The sequence below is a fragment of the Anabas testudineus genome, chromosome 3 (assembly GCF_900324465.2).
Source record: "Anabas testudineus chromosome 3, fAnaTes1.2, whole genome shotgun sequence".
Taxonomy (NCBI): domain Eukaryota; kingdom Metazoa; phylum Chordata; class Actinopteri; order Anabantiformes; family Anabantidae; genus Anabas; species Anabas testudineus.
Window position 1 is genome coordinate 11,200,407 of NC_046612.1, and position 22,576 is coordinate 11,222,982.

A 22,576-nucleotide genomic window follows, 5' to 3' on the forward strand; every position below is an offset into this window, starting at 1 on the left:
TGATCTGCTGTAGCAGGGGCTGCTACTTATCAACTCCTCCAGAAATATGAGACAAGAGTCCAAAACTTCGTTCTCCGCCAAACAGGAAGCTGCAAGATGCTGCCCCTGTTACTGTAACAAGTTATTTAGCCTAGAAGACCACATAGATGCCTATTCTCTGATACGAGCCATAGGAACATCTCGTGAAGTGTGATTCGATGATTTGGTCAGCTTGAGTCACAAAAAACTTGGTTAGGTTTAGGGAAAAATTGTGGTTTAGTTTTAAATGATTCATAACTAACGTCCAGTTATGAAACAGTCATGGTTCAAGACAAAAACAATCACTCTTGGGAATTAAATTGTGATCCTCCCGTTAAAGTCCGTTGTTTTGTCAACCCATCTATCCACTCTGACCTCCTCCGTGTGCAAACTCTGTCGCTGTTTACACCACAGCCTCTTTCAGACACGGTGACGTTTTAAAAGCTGCGACCTAATCCCAGTCATTCTTCGGAAGCTTCTGATGTGACTGCAACGTAGGATTGTTTTGCTGGACTGTTGAGCAAAAACAGATGCCCAGCAGCTGTAAGACAAGAAGAAAAAAAAAAGATCCTGGAGCATGCTCAAGTTTGCACACCACGTTTTAGTAAGAAAACATCGGCCTTATACAATATATGTACTGTGGCTCTCTACTGTTGCATCAGAATGAAGGCTGAAGGACCATTAATGCAAAAGTGACGTATGTAAGAGATAACAGATTGATGAAATCAGTAATGTTACTGTGGCCTCTGCGTTCTGCATATGAGCAAACGTATGTGGGTTCTGTTCAGAGGCGTTCACATATGTGTTGCCGTTATACTTGAACAACAGATGGACGTGCAGCTTCAAGGAGGTGTTGCATTTACTGTACAAACCACTGAAGAAGTAGAATAAATCTAGGAATGGACAATAAAAAAGCACGTATTATTCTGAAAATCAATATATCTAAAGATTCCTTCAGTTAGCTGTGACTAAGATATGTTGAGTTTGACATATGATGTACGTTATGCATATAGTAAAACTGATCTCTTAATCATCATCATTGAAGAGCATTGAATTCAACTGGATGATCACTGTGATGGATTGCCTATCTTTCGCAAGTTTCAAGTTTATGCAAGTCGACTTTCATCATGAATGGAAACCTCTGGTTGCTAGGAAACTGCACCTGTAAGGCTAAGAAGGTTGGGATAAAGATAAGTACAATATGGGATGTGTATGTTTGTATATACACACACATAAACATTTGAAATATTAATGTTTGAATTGTGCAGTCATATATCTTTCTGTAGATGTTTTCTACTATACAGTAACTCTGGATTCTGGCTCACAGGTTTGTTGTTGTTTGTTCTTGTAAGTTGAGTCATTAACCACACGCACAGTCACTCACACACAGAGTTGAGAAAGCTGTCGTAATCCCATGATGTTTTAGTTATTAGGATGACCTGGATGGTGCAATCCAATCAAGGGACCACACAGGTCATGAATGAGAGCGGGAGAAAAACAGAGATTGGAGGGAATTCAGGAGCATGGTGAATGAGGAGGATTACAGGAGGGAGCTAAATAAATGAGAGAGAAGCGGAGGAAGGAGGGAGCTCTAATAACAGTTGGAAGTAAAGGGATAAAGACAGAGATAAGAGGGACTTACGTCATCGCTGTGCGCTCACACATAAACACAGGCACAGTCTGCAACAACAAACTGGAGCCGTGCGCCATGTTTTACAGCTTGTCATTATAGTTTCTGAATGAATCTTGTTAGTGTGAACTGTCCTGCATTAATGAATACACTATGAATTAGATTCCAGAGACGTCGTCATAACACTGTGTTACAAGCCCCACAGAGGGCAGTCGACAACCCCTGTTTTATATTTGTCCGCTGCTGCCTAGTGATATTAAAAGGTAGAGATACTTTGGTAACTCTGCATTTGTTACTCTGACTGCAGGTTGAAATAATGTATTTTCTGAAGGATTGCTAGTAACAACAGCACATTGTGTAGAAGAGACAAGAAAAGCTTAAAGGGCAAATCTTTATATGTGTTATATTGTCAACAAAGCCTGTTCAAAACCAACAGTGATTTTATCTGCCAGTATGATTTGGCAGAGGCATACTGCTAACACACACACACACACACACACCTTTCTGATGTCCAACCATTTCTGTAACTTTCCAAAACCAACAATCTGACATTCACACCCACCTCACGCTGTGATTGGCCAGGTGTGAAGAGGTGAGAGTGTACGCTGGGTGGTTTTTTTCATTCAACAGTTTTCACTTTGTGAGCAACCAAGTGTAACATTATACTAGTACTGAAAACATGCACTATTACCCAGATTATTTTAACTCCCACTCTCATGTGATGTCAGCGTCTCACCCTGCCTTTGTGTGGTTTGACAGCGTGAACTTAACCTGACTCGTACTGCGCCTCTTAATACTGTGACTTCCCTACAGTTATACATTCAAACATCTGTCACAAATGTATAATTTTCAATTTTAAAAGTAATCTCATAAAACAGCCGGTCTGGTCTTTAGCAAATATGACTATATCTTGAGCAAACAGGACATTATTGGCACCCATGTGAGTGGTTGTGGCAGCAGGACAGTGTATGTACAGCTGACTCAATATAAACTACAGTGCCCATGTTTATTGTGATGAAGGAACATGTCACCCAAACAGAAAGTGTGTTTCACTTTTTTAAACAGTTATCTGACAACACTGAAGCTCTGAGGGGAATATGATACCGCAGATGAGGTTTTGGAAACAAAGAAAACAACTGGCAGCAACTTGTTGTTAGTTTTGGTCTTGTCATAGAAAATGTACAGTAATATGTATTAATAATGTAAGTTATGTACAAGATATATTAAATAGTGACATTTCAGTGCACGACCTGGCTGCAGAGAAAGCTAACAATGTAAATAGAGCACAGGTTTAAGTAAACAGTGTAATTACATGTCAGTGAAAGCTTCATGACTAATGTGATTGTTCACCTCCTCCCAGCGATGGCACAGGATGTATTTTCATTGTTGCAACAGCAATTTGTCCTTTTAAAGTATTAAACTGGTTTGGTGAAATAAATGTGTTCTTGTGGAATCTTCTGAAACACTTTCAGGGCTGGATAGATGAGCTGTGTAGTCCAAATGATTGCATTGATTTGAAGTGGCAGAGTTTAATGGGACTTTTGCATTCATGTACAGATGTATTGATAAATAAAAATGACTTCCTTAATCTGAAGGCACCTATGTCTGAAGGTTGTGCTGTTTCACAGCTGGTTACTCTTTTCCCTTTCTCCTTTCCAAGATTAGAAACACTGCAGTCTTTATAACAGCAATGTGCTCTGCCATAAAGTCGAGATCAAGATTTCTTCTGTGGAATAGCAGCAACGTTTTCTTTGAAAAGGCTGTAGAGATGATGACTGGCTGTTTCAACAGTATATTTTTAGTACCACTTAATAAAGAAGCATTTTTACTACTATTTTCTTTTGCGATTTTCCTAGAACACAAGTTCCCAAACTGGGGATTGTGTCCCTAGATATACAGTATATAAGGGAGGGGAAAGGAAAACAGATGTTTCTAAATTGAGCTTTGTGTGTTGTTCTTTCCAACTTTCTCTCAAATTTGTTTCTTATGAAATTCAACAGTAAAACAGTAAAAGGCCAAAAATGTGGGGAACTGCTGTTGATGAGTATGTTTGCAAACATTTATACTTTGTGAAGAAGTGACTTATTTAAGCTCAGCAGCACAAGTTCACCGTTTTCTCTCGCTCAGCTTGTCTGCACAATGGCAGCATCAGATTTCTGTGCAGATAATGCACGATGGTGGTGCAAGCAACGACAACCTTGGGCTAACACGTGTAACTATAGACTACAGAGTGCTGTGGGTCCCCAGGGCAAACACTAACAGAATAAGTAACAGAGTACTGACTAGCATGGATCGACGCCCTCATAAATGGGAATAAATTGCTCCTACGGGACTGGATCTCCACCTCTGTGGTTTGTGTGTGTGTGTGTGTGTGTGTGTGTGTGTGTGTGTGTGTGTGTGTGTGTGTGTGTGTATCTCAGCGGTTGGTTGGACCACATTCTTGTGACAGGGAGTGCTGTCACAGGTCTGATGAACAGATTGAGCTTCAGCAGGAGATTCAGGAAATGTCCCACACAGATTCTTTCATTCACACATCTGACAACACGTATACTACAGGGACACACAGACAAAAACAGGTCTCACGTGTCGTTTTGAGTGTTAAATTAAACTGTGTGTTGGTTTCTAAGAAGGCGGTTTGTTATTTGCGTGTCCAGTGTAAAAGTATTTACCTTGGCGGGGGTTAATCTCATTATACGTGCTGTTCGATGTGGTGACGTAAGGATAATAAAAGTGTGTCTTAAAGAGAGATGCGCCCTGCCAGCTCAACCAATCAATTGAACTTACATCACGTTTTTTTTTTTTGTACTTTGCAGTTTTCTTAAATAAGAAATCGCCTATAGCAGCCGGCCTGAATAAACATGTTGTTATTGCTTACAACAGCGTTTCTAAATAGCACTGCTCATTTCTGCTTTTCTTTGTACAGGAGAAGCAAAAAACATCCCTCCATACCCCGGGCCAAACAGGATGAGGGACTGTTACTGCACTGTCAACCTGGACCAGGAGGAGGTCTTCAGGACTAAGATCGTTGAGAAGTCACTTTGGTACTTTATGGGTTCCCTTCACCCCTTTTCCACATCTTTCTTACAGTTATAATAGCTGGACGGCCTAAATAAATAATAATAACAACAATAAATAAATCATAAAGGCCAACTTCTCTCTTCTTGTAGCAGCCTTTAAAAAAAATGTGCTCCGATGGGGTTGAATTGGTAACACCAGTATGCAAAGACGGTATGTAGAGTAGCGGTCGCTGTTTCGCTTCCACCATGCAAATGAGCCACAGCTGACGACCTTTGTCGTGCCTCTCCAATACTGTTCCATTTCCACGCCAGTTGTGCCATCATGGTGGACAGTTGAACCAACACATTCAATGGGAGTGGGCAACACGGTGAAGTAGGAGACATTAAACCTTAACATTAAATGAACAGTGTTCACACAGAATTTATCAGTGAGGAGAAAAATCGTTTGACGTGATTTTAAGAATTACTGTCGAGTAGAGGATTTTGTGTCATTAAATGTTTTACATGTGACTGATAGAGACCTTTAAAGTTAAAACTGAATTGATTGAGCCTCTCTTACACACAGCCTGAACTGAATTATATATATTTAGTGATCTTACATTTGTTGGATTGGTTATTAGTCTAACACATGCACATGTCTCCAGTCCATACATACATTCCTCTGCCTTTCTGTCTACAGAGTAACGGAAGAAGTCAGTAATTGTTAGCAGGGGCCCTGAGGGCATGGCTCACGAGGTTCTCATTGCTATGTTTTCTGTGGTTGATGCTTAGGTAATGTAAGTATGTGGCATATCTCTCAGCCAGTGGTCACATAAGAGCTTTTGTTGGAGATACACAAGCTGTAACTGTATTCAAGGCACACTGAATACATATAGTCTAAAAATAAAGTTGTTATAATAGTATAATAAACAATTTTAGTGATAAAATGACAAAATAAATTGTCTTTGAGAAAGGACAAAGAAAGAATTGTGCCTGTGGACTATTTTAGGAACCAGGACACCACTGAAAAATATTACTGAGGCGGGAGTCGTTTACAGATTAACCAATCAACCAATCAGTCAGTTAATGGATATTTTACACAGAGCGAGACACCGAAAACAAGAGGGTAATCACCCAACGTCTTGTTATTCATGTATTATTCTGAAATAACTAGCAGGGTTTCCAGAGCCTTGTCGTTACAATACAAACGTATCAACTGACAGGCTAATAATTGAAATTGATATAATACAGTAGATATTAGAACTCATTAAAATTGCTTTTAGACAAAAATAAGAAGGACTCAGAAGTATTAAATGTTATTGTGACATACCTTATTGTCGTCTTTGAATATGTAAAGCTACATTTGTGTTTGTGGTAAAGCTAAGACACGAGTGGAGAGGCTAATCCCAGTTTGCTTTGTGTCTTCTCATCTCCAGTCCCTTCTATGGGGAGGACTTCTACTGCGAGATCCCACGTAGCTTCAGACACCTCTCCTTCTACATCTTCGACAGGGACGTCTTCAGAAGGGACTCCAGCATCGGTGAGCAAACATCTGTTGTAAACTAACCATAATCCAACGTGGAATAGGCTGTGATTTTACAGGAGTACAACTTCTGTTTTTCATTGATTTTTTTCATTTGTGAATTTGTGTAACTGAGTCTAGATCTACCTGTTTAATTCAAGTGAAGACACCAAAGTCATTATTCCAGTATGAGTAGTGCGACGTGAGTTGTACATTCAGATTCATTTACATGTTTGCGTTATGTTAGATGCTGGAGCACTAAATGAATCGTTCAATTAGACATGAGGTCTGATATCACTCTCACAACTGGGTAACAGGTCTGTAGACTCATATTAAACAGCCACAACTGAGAGGTGTGTTGACCTTGATGTTTGCATTTTACAGCGTAGACCTTAGTTACTCCTTAACGTCTATATATGCCTATTGGTGTGTGGGCAGATGTTTGTATCAGTGTTATTGGGTGTGTCTGTGTTGTGTGTTTATATGTGTGTGTGTGCGACCACCAACCACAAACTGAAAAATCTTTTTCAGGATGACATTTATCTGTAACACCATCACAGCTCCTGTGTGTGTGTGTGTGTGTGTGTGTGTGTGTTAGTGGGTGTAACTCGTTAGTTCCAGCATAACAGTTATGGGGTCATTTCTAGGCCACTGACTCTGCACTTTGTGAATAATTGTTCACCGGGTGTCTACGTGCATTAAGAAGAGATCGGTGTGTGGATTTACAGTTTGCGAGCAGGCATGTGAGTGGGTGTAGGCTTTTTAGGTAGTAAATGTAAAGGGAGCTACGGTTTTTCGCTCATTTGTCTTTGTCGTGCGTTAATGTGTCCGCAGGTAAAGTCGCAGTGAAGAAAGAGGACCTGCAGAAGTATCACGGCAAAGACACCTGGTTCCAGCTGCAACCTGTCAGCGCTGACTCAGAGGTGCAGGTCAGTACAGAGGGAAAACTCACACACATGTTAACAATGAAGAACCCTCTCTTCATCTTGTCTTCTGTTTTTTGTCTAGTTTTTGTTTTGTCTCCCATCTTCTCCACAGTTAGCCCGCATCACTTGGCCGACCAGATATTACAACGTTTCCAGAAAGACTAACATAAATTCTGGATTGTGAAACACTTTTCATTTGCTTCACAAAGACTTTGATGTCTAATATTCATTGTTCCCCAGGTTTGAAGTCGCATGAAGTTGCATTTACTTCTATTTTTGGGAAAGAGCTGTTTCTTTGGTGGAGATAGGAATAGGAGAACAAGCAATCTGCCCCTGAGTTGGTTTAATTTTAGTTAAATAGTTTGTTCACGTAAGTGTTGCATCATTAACCTACAATGGCTTTGTTAATTACACATACCAGAGGCAACTTGACATTAGCATCAACCCCGCAATTGGTGAATAACCTGATATTTAGCATTGAGCAAAGGCACAGTGAATAACAAACAAATGGAGCTAATTCAAAACTGAAAGCAGTATTGTTGAACATGACTCTGTTGTTGTGCTGATGGCTCCCTCTGGGATTTTTTTTATGAGTGTCCGACCTTCTTTGCTCTGGCTATTATGGGGATGCCAGATTTTATGTGAGCATTTGCAGTATGTAACTTAAACAAAGAAACAACACAGTCTAGTTCACAAAGATGATATTTGGGTAAAACACACCCTTGCTCACACGCTGAGGGGTTTAGCTTCTGCAGCTTCTTTCGCTCTGGTCTGATCTGTGGCTTTTAATGTCAGCATACTTTAAGAAATGTTGAGTCAAAACAAAAACAAAAAACACATTATATCCCTTAAAGTAGAGTAGAGTTGAAATTATTAATAATTAAGTATTATTATTGTTGTAAATGCACTTGTATTAACCCTGTACACATACCCCGTATGTGGTATATTCATAGATATATAATCTACGCTTGTGTAGGCATGTTAATATTAAGTGAGGCAGAACACAAGTAAACACAGCATGTGTGCACATGAAACATTTGATCCTGCTGGGTCAAAGTCACCTGGATATTTGTGTATATACTGTAAAATCCGTCTGCCCAACTCTTTTAGACAAGACATTTAGTAACATGGCTATATTTTCCACCTTCACATGTCATGAATGAATGAGAGCTGATTGCGAGAGGTGGTAAAGGTTGTTTAGGTCGCCGGCTGTGGTTTTGATTTTCGGGTCAGAATGATAACAGGTTGTTTTCCGACGGAGGTAAAAGTAGATCAAAGCTAATTACTCCCATTATTTTTTAATGAGTACGCAGAGACAGGTCTGTCAGTCAAACAGTTCTCCTTGCCAGCACACACCTGCCACTTCTTGGTAAATCCGAGGTCAAAGGAGACCTACGTATTACATTGTTGTTACCTAAATAAGATGATGTTCAGTTTACAGTAGCTTTGCTGCCATTTACATCTCAAATACCGGATGACTGCTTCCCTTCTGCAGCTGTCTGCTGTTGTTTGTAACAGGCAGCAAAAGTTCTGCATAATTCATTGAACTTTTAAATGTGAATTTCATCTGACATGTGACATTTTAGCCTTTATTGGATAGCTTGAAAGTGAGAAAGGCAGACAGGAAATATGGGGAGAGACAGAAGGTGTGACATGTAAAAGGTCACCAGGACTCGAACCGGTGACACTGTGGCTGTGTGGCATCAGGCTGTAGGTAGCAGCTTCCATTGGGTTTTCTGAAAGTGAAAAAGATTTCTGTTAATCACACTGCACTACATGTCCAGTAGTGTCTACTATTCACAATTCAGAAATCTCACTCACCCACACACACTTGCACACACAGACAGAGAAGCGCACACCCAGCACATAGTACCACACACACAGAACTGTAACATCTGCAGACAGATGGGTGTGTGTAGCCCTGGAGCAGGGATCTGAAACAGAGACACATTCATCCGAGGAGCCAGGGAGAGGAAGGATGTGTGAGAGAATGAGAGAAAAGGGAGAAAAGCAAGGGAGATGGATCAAATGAAGTAGGAAGATAGAGTGTCTCTCTTCTCCTTTCAATAGAGGACGCATTATTTGGCCTGAGTGCACATGTGTAAGTGTGTGTGTGTGTGTGTGTGTGTGTGTGTGTGTGTGTGTGTGTGTGTGTGTGTGTGTGTGTGTGTGTGTGTGTGTGTTTGTTCCTTCTGCTTGAATCAGCCAGAGAGAGTAACGCCTGTGAGTTTGCATACTGATGCCGTTAATTAATGGAGCTTTTCTAGACAGCTGCACCACTACACTGTCATTATGTCATTAATCCAATCACTTCACAGAGAAAATAACTTGAGCATGAGGTTCGGGCTCACAACTGTTTTCATACAGTGTCTCCTTTAGTGGAGAAATGTACATACATATACATACATACAATACATTCACATGTATTTATGTTTCGGCAAATTATTATTTTATTAGCTGCCTGTTGTGTCAGCAGCAAAACTTTAGCAGCAACCTATTGAAATTTATTTGGATGAGATTACATATTGTCTCAGAATCAAGCTGAAATTTGTCTCAAGCCAAGTCAGTTTTAAATACACACATACACACAATAAATGCATGATCTGCACTGAATTCTACCACTGAGCACCTGGCTGTGTGATAGACACTTGTGCTGAAATGCCCTTACGAACTCTTTAGCAGCTGGGCCCTTTAAAGTCTGCACTGTCAATGGAAAAAAGTAAAAAGTGTACATTTGTGTCTTGTTTTGCAGGGAAAAGTGCACCTGGAGCTGCGTCTGAGTGAAGTCATCACAGACAGCGGAGTCATCAACCATAAACTAGCCACAAGGTGAGACTGCAAATACACAACGCATGCAAAAATGTTGTTATAATAGATCATAGAAAGTATAGAAAAGAAATATACTGACTATATCCTGTAGGTACTAAAGGTATCTCTCTTTCTGCTTACAACAGATATGAATTTAAACTAGCAATTTACAACTTTATAATGATGTACCAAATAGAATTCAGTCAACCACAAAACAACAAAGAAAACTAAATAAACAAAGTTTCTATTCATTGTTTTTCACTGCGTACATCAGTTGTATCGTTAAGGTCTGACGAAGGTGTTGTCAGACCTGTTTTTTTACATCCATGTTGTCTTTGTTGACATATTGCTGCATTCGTTGTGCATTAAGATAAGATAAGATAAAAAAAAAACTTTATTTGTCCCACAATGGGGAAATTGCATTGTTGCATTACTGTTGGAATAACACTATAAACGCTAAATGTACAGTAGTAGAGTTCGTGTAGAGTGTGACTTCAGCTGGGAGGAAGGATCTGCGGATTCTCTCCCTCACATAGCAAAGGTGGATCAGTCTGTCACTGAAGCTGCTCTCTGGAGCAGACAGTGTGTCCTGTAGGGGGTGAGACTCATGGTCCAGCATAGATGCTAGTTTAGCCAGGACCCTTCTGTCGCCTCACTGAGTCCAGAGGACAGCCCAGGACAGAGCTGGAGTTCTTGATATCCAGCTTCTTCCTCTCCCTCTCTTTGATGCTGCATCTCCAGCATACCACACTGTACAGGATGGCTGATGCCACCACAGAGTCATAGAAAGTCCTCAGGATTGTCCCCTTCACCCCAAAAGACTGCCATCTCCTCAGGAGGTAGACGCACTTCCTGTACGTTGCATGTTATGGGTCCAGTCCAGTTTGTTGTTCAGGTGAACACCCAGGTACTGGGAGATATCCATTCCCTGGATCTTCACTGGCGAGGGGAGAGTACACCGACTCCTGCCATCAGTCTACCACCATCTCCTTGGTCTTTCCTTAGTTGATGAGGAGGTGGTTCTGCTGACACCAGTCCACAAAGTCCTGCAATAGCCCTCTGTACTCCAGCTTTAATGCCATTTAGTTTTCTGTTAACTGACTAATTGATTGATTGATCAAAAAACATTGAGGTAGATTTGTACAGATGTTATTATGAAGCTGCAGAGTTGCACATTTCACAACGTGGCTTGTTACTGGCCTGAGGTTTTAGGGGTCAGTCTGCTTTTGAATGTGTGAATGAACACATTACAGTGCGTTGGTTCATGTAATATACGCATGTGATATGGCTGGATTATTTATATATTTTTTTGTATATGTGTGCGTGCTTGTTCGCTCTGCAGCTCTTCTTCATGTACCATGCTGCAGTAAAGCGTGATGAGGAGCCAGCATGGCACCGCTCCCAAAACACAGTGTGGGTAAGGAGCTTAGAGCAGAGAGCAGGGGGTCACGTAGTCAGATTTCTCTAGAAAGACACGTGTATGAGAGTGATGAAGCATCCGTTTCACCTCAACAGCTCGAACAAACGAACTGAGAGAACTCATCCACACATATATCTACACGTACAGCTTATTTTACCACGAAGAAGAGCAAACAAAACATATCAATTTACTTTTATAATAGATTTAACGACACTTAACCCAAACTAGAATGGTAAATTAGTACTAACATACTAATAAGGTTATAACCCAACATGATATGATAAGTTACTTCTCACTACTACTACTTTTCATACTTCTCAGAACATTTCAACTTTCATGTATTATAAAGGATTTCTAACATTTATGAATGAGGCCTAATTCTGTTAATTGGGTTTTTTTTTTTTTTTTTGCACTGTGGTATTTTAACTCTCTCTTTCTTCACCACTTGAAAATGCTGATGCGGTTAGTCGTACAATATCACGAATGACATCTGACGAGAAACGTGTTATAACAAATCACACAGTTTATTTCTGGAAGATACTCAATTTCCTGCCATGTAATCACGTCTGAATTTTTGTGTGCACTGTTTTGTCGGGGGACTGTGATGTAATTCATTTCCTTCTTATTGGAGGGAAATTATTTTTGACAGGCTATGTGGGCGCAGATTTAAAAAAGCGCATAAACCTGATATGAGTAATGTCAACTAAAAACTAAAAGTCTGCTTCACCGCCACTGTCTGGAATTGTCAGGGTTCAAAGCAGTGATGAGAGCGCGGGAGGGGGAGAGGGCTGGATAGTAGGCCAAGCAGGGGTTATATAAACAAGCTTACTGGACAGGAAGCACTCTGGCATTAGTGATGCTTAACCCAGCCCACTCCTTATTCCCAACTAGGAACCTGTATGTGTGTGTGTCAGCACGATGGCGCAATCCATGTGTCTCATGTGTGTCCGTTCAGTTGTGGGCAGTGCTGCGATCTGCTGTGTAATTCATTGTGCAGTGAGACTAGCGGTGCATCATCGTGACACACAGGATGTGATTCATCCCGCTGGGTGTCCTGTTTGGGTGCTAATCCCCTTTCAGCATGATGTCATCGGCTTCGGCATCGTCATCGGGACAGCCGTGACACAGAAAATAGATAGATAGGTTTACTCCACTGTATTTATTTGATAACTATAATTATTAGTTACTTTTTAGAATCTCATTAATAATTGTAAGACTTGATCCCCAGTGTGTGCTGCCAGTCAGTTAGTAAAGTGATATAAATTATAATTTTTATATTTAAGACATTTGTTCATTAAAACAGTGTACATAAGGTAGTTAAAATAACATAACATAATAATATCAGTGCCATACAAAAGTCAATGCAATTAAAAACAAGAAGAAACCTGGATCGTGAAAATTCCCAGTTTTTTTAGGATTTAAACACATCTTAAAGGTGGTTTAATCTTTGTTTTGAGCTTTACTTACATATTTGTGCCAGGCTAAATTTTGAATTTGTTTTATGCTCCTCTTTTCTTCCTTCATCCAGGGATAGGAGGAGTCAAATCCTGCCTGAGCTTTGTTTTCTCTATCTCTCTGCCTGTGGTTGAGTCTGGCATCTGTCCATTCTCTCTGGTCTCTTCTCAAGTCGTCTTTGTGCCGAGTCTGTAGTTGTTGGATCATGCAGAATTTAAAACTGGCACAGCTCTGGGCCAACAGCTCAAACGGAATTACTTCCCTCCGGGTCTTTTGATCTGTCCCTCTTTGTGTGCCTTCCTTATGTACTGTACACACTGTACACACCTAACAATGACTCAGGGGGCTGTTTTCACACTGAGAAAACTCAGTGTAGGTGTGAGCTTCGGTGTGGATGGACCAGAAGTGTGTGTACGAAGGGGGCAGTTGATTCAATTTCCTGATATGATGCTCTCTTCAGATTTAGGTTTTTGTCAAAAGACTTAAAAAAAAACCTTTAGTCAGGTTAGACATAGCCGAAGCTCAGGGGATGTTGCAGTATGAAATATATTTAGTAATCAAGTAATGAAACAAGTAAGTTGAGGACTATTCTTTTACCTTTCAGGTCACTACCAACACAATCTTAAGCTGCTAGGCCGTATAGACACTACTTAACGTCTTGTATACTGGAAATAGCCCTCTATTGTTTCACAGTGTAAAGGAGAGTTGGTGAGAACAGTGAGGCTCAGACTGCCTGTGTGGGCTGATGAGCCTGAAAGCTTTGTGGAGATTTAGTTTGGGGTGTCATTTCTCATGGATGACCTTTTTCACACCTGTCGTTTGATATAGAGCTTAATTGAGCTTTAAGATAATGACTGACTGACTATTTGTGCAGCCACTAACTTTAAGAATAGAAAATAATTTAAATAACTAAGGCAGTTCTTCTGAAATGGGACAGTAAGGTGCATTAGCATTGTTAACATAATAAATATTTAGTAAAAACACCTGGTTTTAAAAAGGTTTCTTCACCACTCTTTAGTCTTTACAGTCTCTGACATGTTGGAGGGTTAAAGTGAGGCAGTTGAGTACTGGTTGAAATCACACCGTGCTAATGGTGCATTCAAATTAGCATCAGGTTAATGTGTCACTGGCGTGTGGGTGTGCGTGTTTGTGTGCAAGGTTGTGTTTGTTACGTCCAGTGCTTATTCATCAGTGTCCGGTCTGTGTGTGTTTCTACAGAGTGCTGGAGTGCCAAGGTCTCCCAATCGTCAACGGACAATGTGATCCCTACGCTGCTGTCTCCTTACTAGGACCGTCAAGGTCACATCTCTCTCTCTCTAATGGACATGATTTCACAAGTCATGATACACAGCATTGTTTATCATGTTTAACTTTAAATCAACGTGTTCATTTGAACATCTTTCTGCCTCCACAGGTCAGACGCCAAGAAGACCAAAGTGAAGAGGAAAACCAACAATCCCCAGTTTGATGAGGTTTTCTACTTCGAGGTAAAGCTTTCCTCTTTGTTATGAATGTGAAGGTGTGTTTTCTTGTTGACATCAGTCAAAGGCAAAGAATAATAATTTTGTATATACACTACAAGACCAAAAATGTGTTGACACCGTCTGAAGGGCAGCTGCTTTGATGGACCAAAACTTTTCTTATTGACCTGAAGCTTTGTGCAAAAACTGGAAACAAACTTTGACACTTCCCTGATTTTGTTTTATTTAATATTTCATCATGTTCAATGGTTTTTATCTCTGGATATTCTTCTAGAGACACAAAAATCCCTTTCACTGTGCCCCTATTAACCTTCGCTCACCAGCGGCACTGCTCTGACATTTTTGTTTCGCTCCTCCCTCTGCCCTCCAGTAGACAGCAGCACAAGAGTATGATTGATTCAGACAAACCACCAAACAATCAGACCCATTGATTTCTATGGTACAAGACCGTCTCATTTATTCCCAACCACCACATGAACGCGACTCTACACATCCTGCGCTGCTTTCTGCCTGCACATAAGCACACAAACACAGGACCTCTATCATGGTTCTGTCATGTCTTGTCCCTTTGTATTGTTGAGTATTAATTGTTTTCACCTCTATTCCCGATGTGCTGTTTCCACCAGCCTGTTTTTTTTGGGATGTACTGTAAATGACTCTCTGTCTGTTTGCAGGTGACGCGGCCTTTAAGCTACACAAAGCGTCACTTTGATGTCGAAGAAGAGGATGTTGACAAACTGGCACTGAGGTGAGCCAGTAGCTGTCTTGAGGGGCTTCGAGGATGGATATGGTCAATATCTGCGCTGAACGTGGCGCTGATTAAAACTACGTCCATGTTCGAACCTGTGTTTTGTGTTCAGGGTGGATCTGTGGAACGCCAGCAACCTGAAGTTCGGGGATGAGTTCCTGGGAGGTGTGCGTGTTCCTCTCCGGGTGCTCGGACAGGCTGGGGTTCATGACGCATGGTGAGAGGAGAATCTCTGATACATTATGTCGTTCATGTGGTGGAAAATATCTGAACACATTTACTCGAGTCCTCCGTCTAAATACTTTAGTGGTACTGTTTTGGAAATTTCATGCAGGATTTGAACTTGTAGTGCAGTATTTAGACATTGCTGTATTTTTCCACTTTGTCAATCATTGTCTGTTGACATCCTGACTAGTTGTTGGCATAGCAACAACAAAAAATGCAGCAACATTGGCACTCATGTTTCTGGTACATTAAAGAAATGTAAGTCCAGTAGCCGCTGTTTTGGTCTCCACCAGGTGCAGAGAGAAATATCTGGTTCTTTAAATTCACCGGCTAGTGTTTTTGTGTGTGTTTGTGTCGGTCTGCTCTTTGGTGCTGAACATTACAGTCACGTTTCAGGCCTTTTTCACTGAAAACATCTGTCTGTTAATGAAAATGGGGGAGGTCAGAGCAACTAAAAGATGCTTCAGCTGTATTTTAGGCTAATTAGTCTACAAATGTTGACACAACTGTCTGCACACCGTGCTTCCTCAGGTACTTTCTCCAACCGAGGGAGAATGGAGGCAAGTCGGTAAAGGTAGAAGAGCTCGGCTCGTTACGGCTGAATATCGTTTACACTGAGGACCACGTCTTCCCCTCGGAACACTACACCCCCCTCAGGGATCTACTGCTGCACTCTGCTAATGTAGAGGTACAGTATTTTTATATGAACGTGACCGATTTTCGCAGTTCACTGCTTGGCCGCTGCGCGTTGACTCCTCGTCCTCTCTCTCTTCAGCCCGTGTCAGCGTCCGCTGCTCATATTCTGGGGGAGGTGTGTCGAGAGAAGCAAGAAGCCGCCATTCCTCTTGTGCGTCTCTTCCTTCACTACGGCAAGATCGTGCCTTTCATCAGCGCCATTGCCCACGCTGAAGTCAACCGCACACAGTGAGTCCTGTTGCATCTTTTCCCTTTGACTAACACCAGGGTCGGCAGCTCAACAAATCATACGTCACAATTTATTTTACAGTTGTACCTCAGTCCTGCTGTTGCAGAAATTAAGCAAGTACTGTGTTACGTGAATGTTTTTGCTTTGGCAGATGCTGTGTCTTGTGTGGCTTTATCCTTGTTAGCAATATGAGTGAATTGCTTCAACATACATCAAGCTGGAATGAATTTAAATTTACTAAAGCACAGATGTGTTGCTGTTTATAGACACTATTAAATAAAGTCACTGTAGAAATGAGGTCATCAGGTTTTAATCAAAATCAGCTCACAAAGCATTTTGATTAAAACTTTTTCCAGCGTAAATCAAACTCAGGAGTCGTGTTGTTTGTTTATTTTGGAGGAGTTCGGCGTTTCATCTTGAGACACCAACTGCAGTTTTGATTTGCTTTCCCTTTTTTGCAGGGATCCTAACACCATCTTCCGGGGAAACTCGCTGACTTCTAAGTGCATTGATGAGACCATGAAGCTGGCAGGAATGCACTATCTGCAAGTCACACTCAAGCCAATCATAGATGAGGTACCAGCTGACACAGCAGTGCTGATTCTGATGTAGTTAGTTTTATCAAATCCCAGACCCCCTTTTATTTTCTTGGTTTAATTAGTCTTGTGATATATGTAATGAAATGTAAACTGTAAATCTTCACAGATCTGCACAGAACACAAATCGTGTGAAATCGACCCAGTCAAACTTAAAGAGTCTGAGAACCTGGAGACGAACAGGGTAAGAAGATGAGTGTATGTTCAGTTTTTTTGTGTTGCTGTATATGTTATCTGACATCTCTGATCTCTGTCCCCTCTTTAGGAAAACCTTCGTCAATATGTCGACCGCATCTTCAACGTCATAACTGCCTCCGGCGTTCGCTGTCCCACCGTCATGTGTGACATCTTCTTCTCTCTGAGGGAGTCTGCTGCCACCCGTTTCCAAGGTAATTTACCTCCTGCGTGACTTAGAAGAGATGGCGGAAGGAAAAATAGGCTGTTTATAATGAACAGGAAATAGACAATAAAGAGGAGGATGTGCTCGCTGTCCAAGGACACATTATTCAGAGAAGTTCACAGACAAAAAGAGCGTTTGTCTGCTCTGCTGTTTGCGTCATCGCTTGTGTGTGTACTGTTGTGTGAAGTACGTACACCTCCTGTTGGTCGTCACCGGGTATTACAGTCACAGGAGGAGCAAGCAAAATAAAAGTAGTTATTACATTACAGGACACAGTTGTTTTACAAAACACATATTTGAGGAATATAAATTTAAAAAATTAACTATATGCTTTTTAAAACCATATAAATGTGAACACTGCTACAGTTTCAGTTTGTCTGATCAGTCTTATTGTTCATGTAATTCATTTAGTCAATAGAAAAAGACAATGTGCATAATCAACATAAATCTGTTTTATCTAAGAATAAAGAGATCATGTTTATGTCATTCACACAGCAACAAATCCGTTTTTCTTCTTCCAGACAGACTGTAAACTGTATGGAAAGTCTTACATGTGATTTAAGTGTCTTTGTTTTTTTCTGCTCTCTAGTTGACCAAGACGTCCGATTCACAGCAGTGAGCAGTTTCATATTCCTGCGTTTCTTTGCTCCAGCCATCCTCTCTCCCAACTTGTTCCATCTACGGCCGCACCACCCAGTAAGTCAGAGTTACGTATATATGTATATATATATGTGTGTATACATATGTATATATATATGTGTGTGTGTGTGTGTGTGTGTGTGTATGAATGCTGCTGGAAAAAATATGTAGTTAAAAGTTATTTTTGGTTATTAGGAAATTTTAGGAAGCTTTCAATTGTATCTCATGATCTACCTGAGAGGGTGTTTTTTGTGTTTTTAATCTTAGAACAAGATTAAATCTCATCCTTGATTTAGGAAATAATATTTTGTATTAGTTTGGCCTAACCACGTCTAGATTTAGTACTATTAAAATGCTTTTCTGATGATCAAGCAGGATTGAGTTTGAACTCGTGCCTTTTTTGTGCACCTAGGATCCCGCCACCTCACGAACCCTCACTCTCATCTCAAAGACAATCCAGACCCTGGGAAGTCTTGCAAAGTCTAAATCTGTGAGTTTCTCTGATTCATGTCTATTTTTCTATCGTCATCGTCCGTTCTCAACTTCCAACACAACTTCTAACACAATTGGCTGTTTTCTTTTTCTCTCAAGGCCAATTTCAAAGAGTCTTACATGGCTGCGTTTTACGACTACTTCAATGAGCAGAAATATGCAGACGCTGTGAAGAATGTGAGTGTTTGGTTTCCTTCCTTTTCCAGTCTGTAGACACGTGATGAAATATTCTTTTTTTTATCAGATGTAAAAGGTAGAGGACATAAGTTACCAGCACAATAAATATGTTGATATTTGACAAACTTTATTTCTCTCCACAGTTCCTGGACCTGATCTCCACCTCCGGAAAATGGGATCAGAGGAGTATTGAAACACCCATCATGCTAAAAGAGGGGTAAGCTGTCAGCGTATTGTTAAACAAGTATTCCTCGATAGAAACAACGTTAGAGTTGAGAGGACTGATATAGATTACGTACCGTAAATATGGACCTAGGTTATACTGCATTCACATAATTGCATCTAATCTCTACTTATGAGCAGCTAAGTGGGAAAAAGAACATACCACAACTGTTTGTTCGTATATGGCTTCATTTTGTAGTGGACTGATGTATGGGTAGCCTGTAATTTAACAGATGCAAACGCTGGTATTGGTCTTTTCATCTAACTCACTGTCTGAAAATGTATTTCCCCAAATTGTCAAACTAGTTTCTTAAGTTGTCACTGAAGTGATTTTTCCTTCACATGCGTGGCCCCCTTCACGGTCCAGTTCATTTCTGAAGTAAACGGTTACAGCAGAGATATAAAAACTGTAAACTGAGCCCTTCCTGACAACACACGGGCCTTTGTTTTGATCATATTTCTAATGAGGCTGTAAAGTGGAGGAAAGTTTCCAGTTGACAGTAGTCCTGCCAGCGCCTATCTCATCAACATCCTCACTCTCTTTTGTTTCTGCTACCGGGCGTAGGAGTGTAAAACTCACTATAAAGAGGGTTGATGGGAAGGGGTCAAAAGGCACAAAGGGCAGGTAAGAGCTTCTCTATATAAAGGTTTTGCTCTTGTAACCCCCTAGTGTGTGCACCGTACCCACCCAAACCAAGCTGGCTATTTCCTCTCCCATCAACATCATGCGCTACTGTAGATGCTGCTGCACTTTACTTTATATTAGGACTTTATGCTGCACAAGCAGTGTGATGGATTCTCCTATTTCTGCAGTTATCTGGCCGTAGTATGCTGAGCACAGCGACTGTGATGGTGTAAAGTAAAGTGTGAACCTACACGCCTGCTTATTCGGGGAGAGTCGCTAGCGCTGATAGCCCTTCTTGTTCCTCGCCATGCCAAACACGCTTGGTGTGACAGTGACAGCAGGAGTTGGTCACTGTACAAACATTTCTGGGATCTCATATCTTCCCGCATCCTCACCCGTTAATACCCTTGATGCAGACTGTGACCACTTTACCGTTCCCTGTAAGGCTCCAGGTATTGACTACAGATGTGACACCAGCATGTAGTGTGAAAACTCGTCCTTCGGGAAAGTAGTAGCTCCGGTGGTTATAACCTAGTGCTTCGTATTTCATGTATCCTGTGACCCTCAAACTCTACAACAAATACACCCTTGTGTTTACTCTCCCTTAATGGACTGTGCCGGTGGTTTTCCATGTTTTTACAACAAATAGTGTTTACCACTGTTGAATGTTATATTTAGGTTAAATCCAAGTTATGAGCAAACATTGGTTTCATTGCAAAGTTAATTAGATAACTGGTGCATCGTTTTTTTGCATGATTATTTATTTACTGGTCAAAAAGATACAAACTGTGCTTTGTGCACTTTTGGATGTTGCCAATAAAAATCACACTAAGAATTTTAAAAGCAGGCATGTTGAATTTGAGTTTCTTGTACAGCTTCAACTGAGGATTATTTTCATTACCACTTAATATGAATGGTGCAAATCCTCCAGCCAGTTGGTGCCTTCCTGTGTGGAGGTTGCATGTTTCTCTGTTGTGGGTTTTCTGTGGGTTCTCCAGCTTCCCTCCCACCACCCAAAGACATGCAGTTAGGCTAATTGGTGACTCTAAATTTACCATAGGTGTGAATGTGCCTGAAAGATGTCTGTGTCCGCCGTGTTGCCCAATGACAGGCCTCACTGCAGTGGGGAAAGTGGTCTCGATAATAGATGGATAATAATTATTTTTTCAGTTAATTTAATTCAAACTTCAATGAATTGTCTAAATATAAAAGTCTTACTTTGTCCAACAGCATAAAAACCAAAGATGGTCAGTTTATAGTGATATAACACATGAAACAGCATCAAATTGCCATAATGAAGAAGTCTGAACCAGACGATCCTAAAATGTAATTAATTAATTAATTAAAATTAGTAAGACTTGACTTGTCTCAGCTCTAATTTTAAGCATTAAAAATATCGCTTTTGAACATTCAGAGGGCCAGAGCTTCCTTTAACTCACCAACTCATATGATTCATCTACCACATGATATGATGATTTAACGATGATCTAAAAATAAGCATGTGATAGATTACGTATCGCGTTCCTGTAAGTTCATTTTTACAATGTACTGAATAAAAAAAATGCTAAATTCTAAAACCCCTATTTCATTAATGTTTTATAGACCGTACTGAAGTTTTTTACAGGACAACAGCGATGTATTGTAGGAACTGCATGCATTACAGTGTAGATCACTGACTGAATGAGCTCATCTGTCAGCATTTTCAGTTGTCGTTCTCTCATTTCTTTTTCTTCAGGTTTATGATAAAGAGAGCCCAAGGGAGAAAACGTTTTGGAATGAAGAATTTCAAGAAGAGATGGTTTCGCCTCACCAACCATGAGTTTACTTACCACAAAACGAAAGGTAACAAAGGTTTACTAGGATCTTTTCACAGCTGCGTTGTTTCCTCATCTGCGTATGGGGCGCCTAAAATTAGGTACAAGGGACAGGGACATGCTTTAAGAGGACTTTTGTCCTCTTAAAGCATGAACCCCCGCCTCCACACTTTAATACATTTAACAACCTTTTTTTTTTTTTTTTTACAGTTTTCCATCCTTGTGTTCAACATGTCTGATGTGTTTTCTTTTGTTACCTCCAGGTGAGGGAGCTCTGTGCAGCATTCCCATAGAAAACATACTGGCTGTAGAGAGGCTAGAGGAGGAGTCTTTCAAAATGAAAAATGTAAGCACAGCAATCCTTAAGAAATCTTTGAGGTTTGAGCATTTGGCCCAACTCTCTCCTACAAGGGCTGAGATTCTTCTCTGATGTTCTGTCTTTTATTTTTTTTCCCTCCTCCAGATGTTCCAGGTTATTCAGCCAGAGCGGGCGCTCTACATCCAGGCCAACAATTGTGTTGAGGCACGTGACTGGATCGACATCCTGACCAAAGTCAGCCAGTGCAACCGCAAACGCTTGAGCACTTACCATCCTTCAGCCTACCTCAACGGCCACTGGCTGTGCTGCAAGCTCTCAGCAGACACGGCCCCTGGGTGCACGCCCTGCACCGGGTATGTCAAGTTGCCAAAATCAGTCCAGCATTGGGTTCCTTTCCTCTCTTTCTGCTCACACTTCCATTTCTCCGTACGCCTCTATTTTCAGTGGTCTCCCAGCCAACATTCAGCTGGATGTAGACGGCGACAGAGAGACTGAGAGGATTTATTCCCTGTTCAGCACATACATGACTAAACTGATCAAGATGCAAGGTCAGACACTGCCAAGAGTGTTTCGTAGTGTATGATTGCATATTTTCTGTGTATTGTCTCTGTGTTCCTGTTGGTCAGTATCTCACCCTGCTGCACGTGTTCCCCTACAGAGGCCTGTGGTAGTAAGTCGGTGTACGATGGGCCCGAACAGGAGGAATACTCCAGCTTTGTCATCGATGACCCCCAGGAGACCTACAAAACCCTGAAGCAGATTGTTTCAGCTGTGCAAACCTTGGAGCAGCAGCACACCAAGTACAAACGGGACAAGTTCAAGAAGACAAAGATAGGCAGCCAGTATGTGGATAATGATTTAATTATTCTTATATTCTTGTTATAAACTGCTATTATTGCCTGTATAATGTGGTGGAGTCTAAGAAGTGTGGGAAGAATAGTGCTCACTACTGAGCAGCGTGCTTTTTGTGCCAGCAGGTGGTGCAGCCGAACAGCTCACAGTCTTACAGAGGCCTTGACAGATAAATTCATTGCAAGTTAGGAAAGCACGTATAATTATACAAAACACAAGTAAACTAAGACACAACATACAATTCACCAATTTAACACATGTGCAACCTGCAGTAAGAGATGACTCC

General features: G+C 40.9%; 1 protein-coding gene across 1 annotated transcript in view; it reads left to right on the top strand.

The window, feature by feature from the left end:
* rasa3 (RAS p21 protein activator 3) overlaps window positions 1–22,576 on the top strand; it is a 33,949-nt gene that overhangs the window by 7,783 nt on the left and 3,590 nt on the right. Inside the window, exons 2-23 of the mRNA XM_026378085.1 lie at window positions 4,572–4,689; window positions 6,081–6,184; window positions 7,001–7,095; window positions 9,845–9,921; window positions 13,994–14,074; window positions 14,190–14,262; window positions 14,931–15,004; window positions 15,117–15,221; window positions 15,761–15,917; window positions 16,005–16,153; window positions 16,616–16,730; window positions 16,860–16,934; window positions 17,016–17,139; window positions 17,740–17,846; window positions 18,202–18,279; window positions 18,381–18,458; window positions 18,602–18,675; window positions 21,041–21,147; window positions 21,383–21,465; window positions 21,583–21,791; window positions 21,883–21,986; window positions 22,097–22,280. Coding sequence (XP_026233870.1) covers window positions 4,572–4,689; window positions 6,081–6,184; window positions 7,001–7,095; window positions 9,845–9,921; window positions 13,994–14,074; window positions 14,190–14,262; window positions 14,931–15,004; window positions 15,117–15,221; window positions 15,761–15,917; window positions 16,005–16,153; window positions 16,616–16,730; window positions 16,860–16,934; window positions 17,016–17,139; window positions 17,740–17,846; window positions 18,202–18,279; window positions 18,381–18,458; window positions 18,602–18,675; window positions 21,041–21,147; window positions 21,383–21,465; window positions 21,583–21,791; window positions 21,883–21,986; window positions 22,097–22,280 — 2,371 coding nt within the window. The remainder of the gene's footprint in view (window positions 1–4,571; window positions 4,690–6,080; window positions 6,185–7,000; window positions 7,096–9,844; window positions 9,922–13,993; window positions 14,075–14,189; window positions 14,263–14,930; window positions 15,005–15,116; window positions 15,222–15,760; window positions 15,918–16,004; window positions 16,154–16,615; window positions 16,731–16,859; window positions 16,935–17,015; window positions 17,140–17,739; window positions 17,847–18,201; window positions 18,280–18,380; window positions 18,459–18,601; window positions 18,676–21,040; window positions 21,148–21,382; window positions 21,466–21,582; window positions 21,792–21,882; window positions 21,987–22,096; window positions 22,281–22,576) is intronic.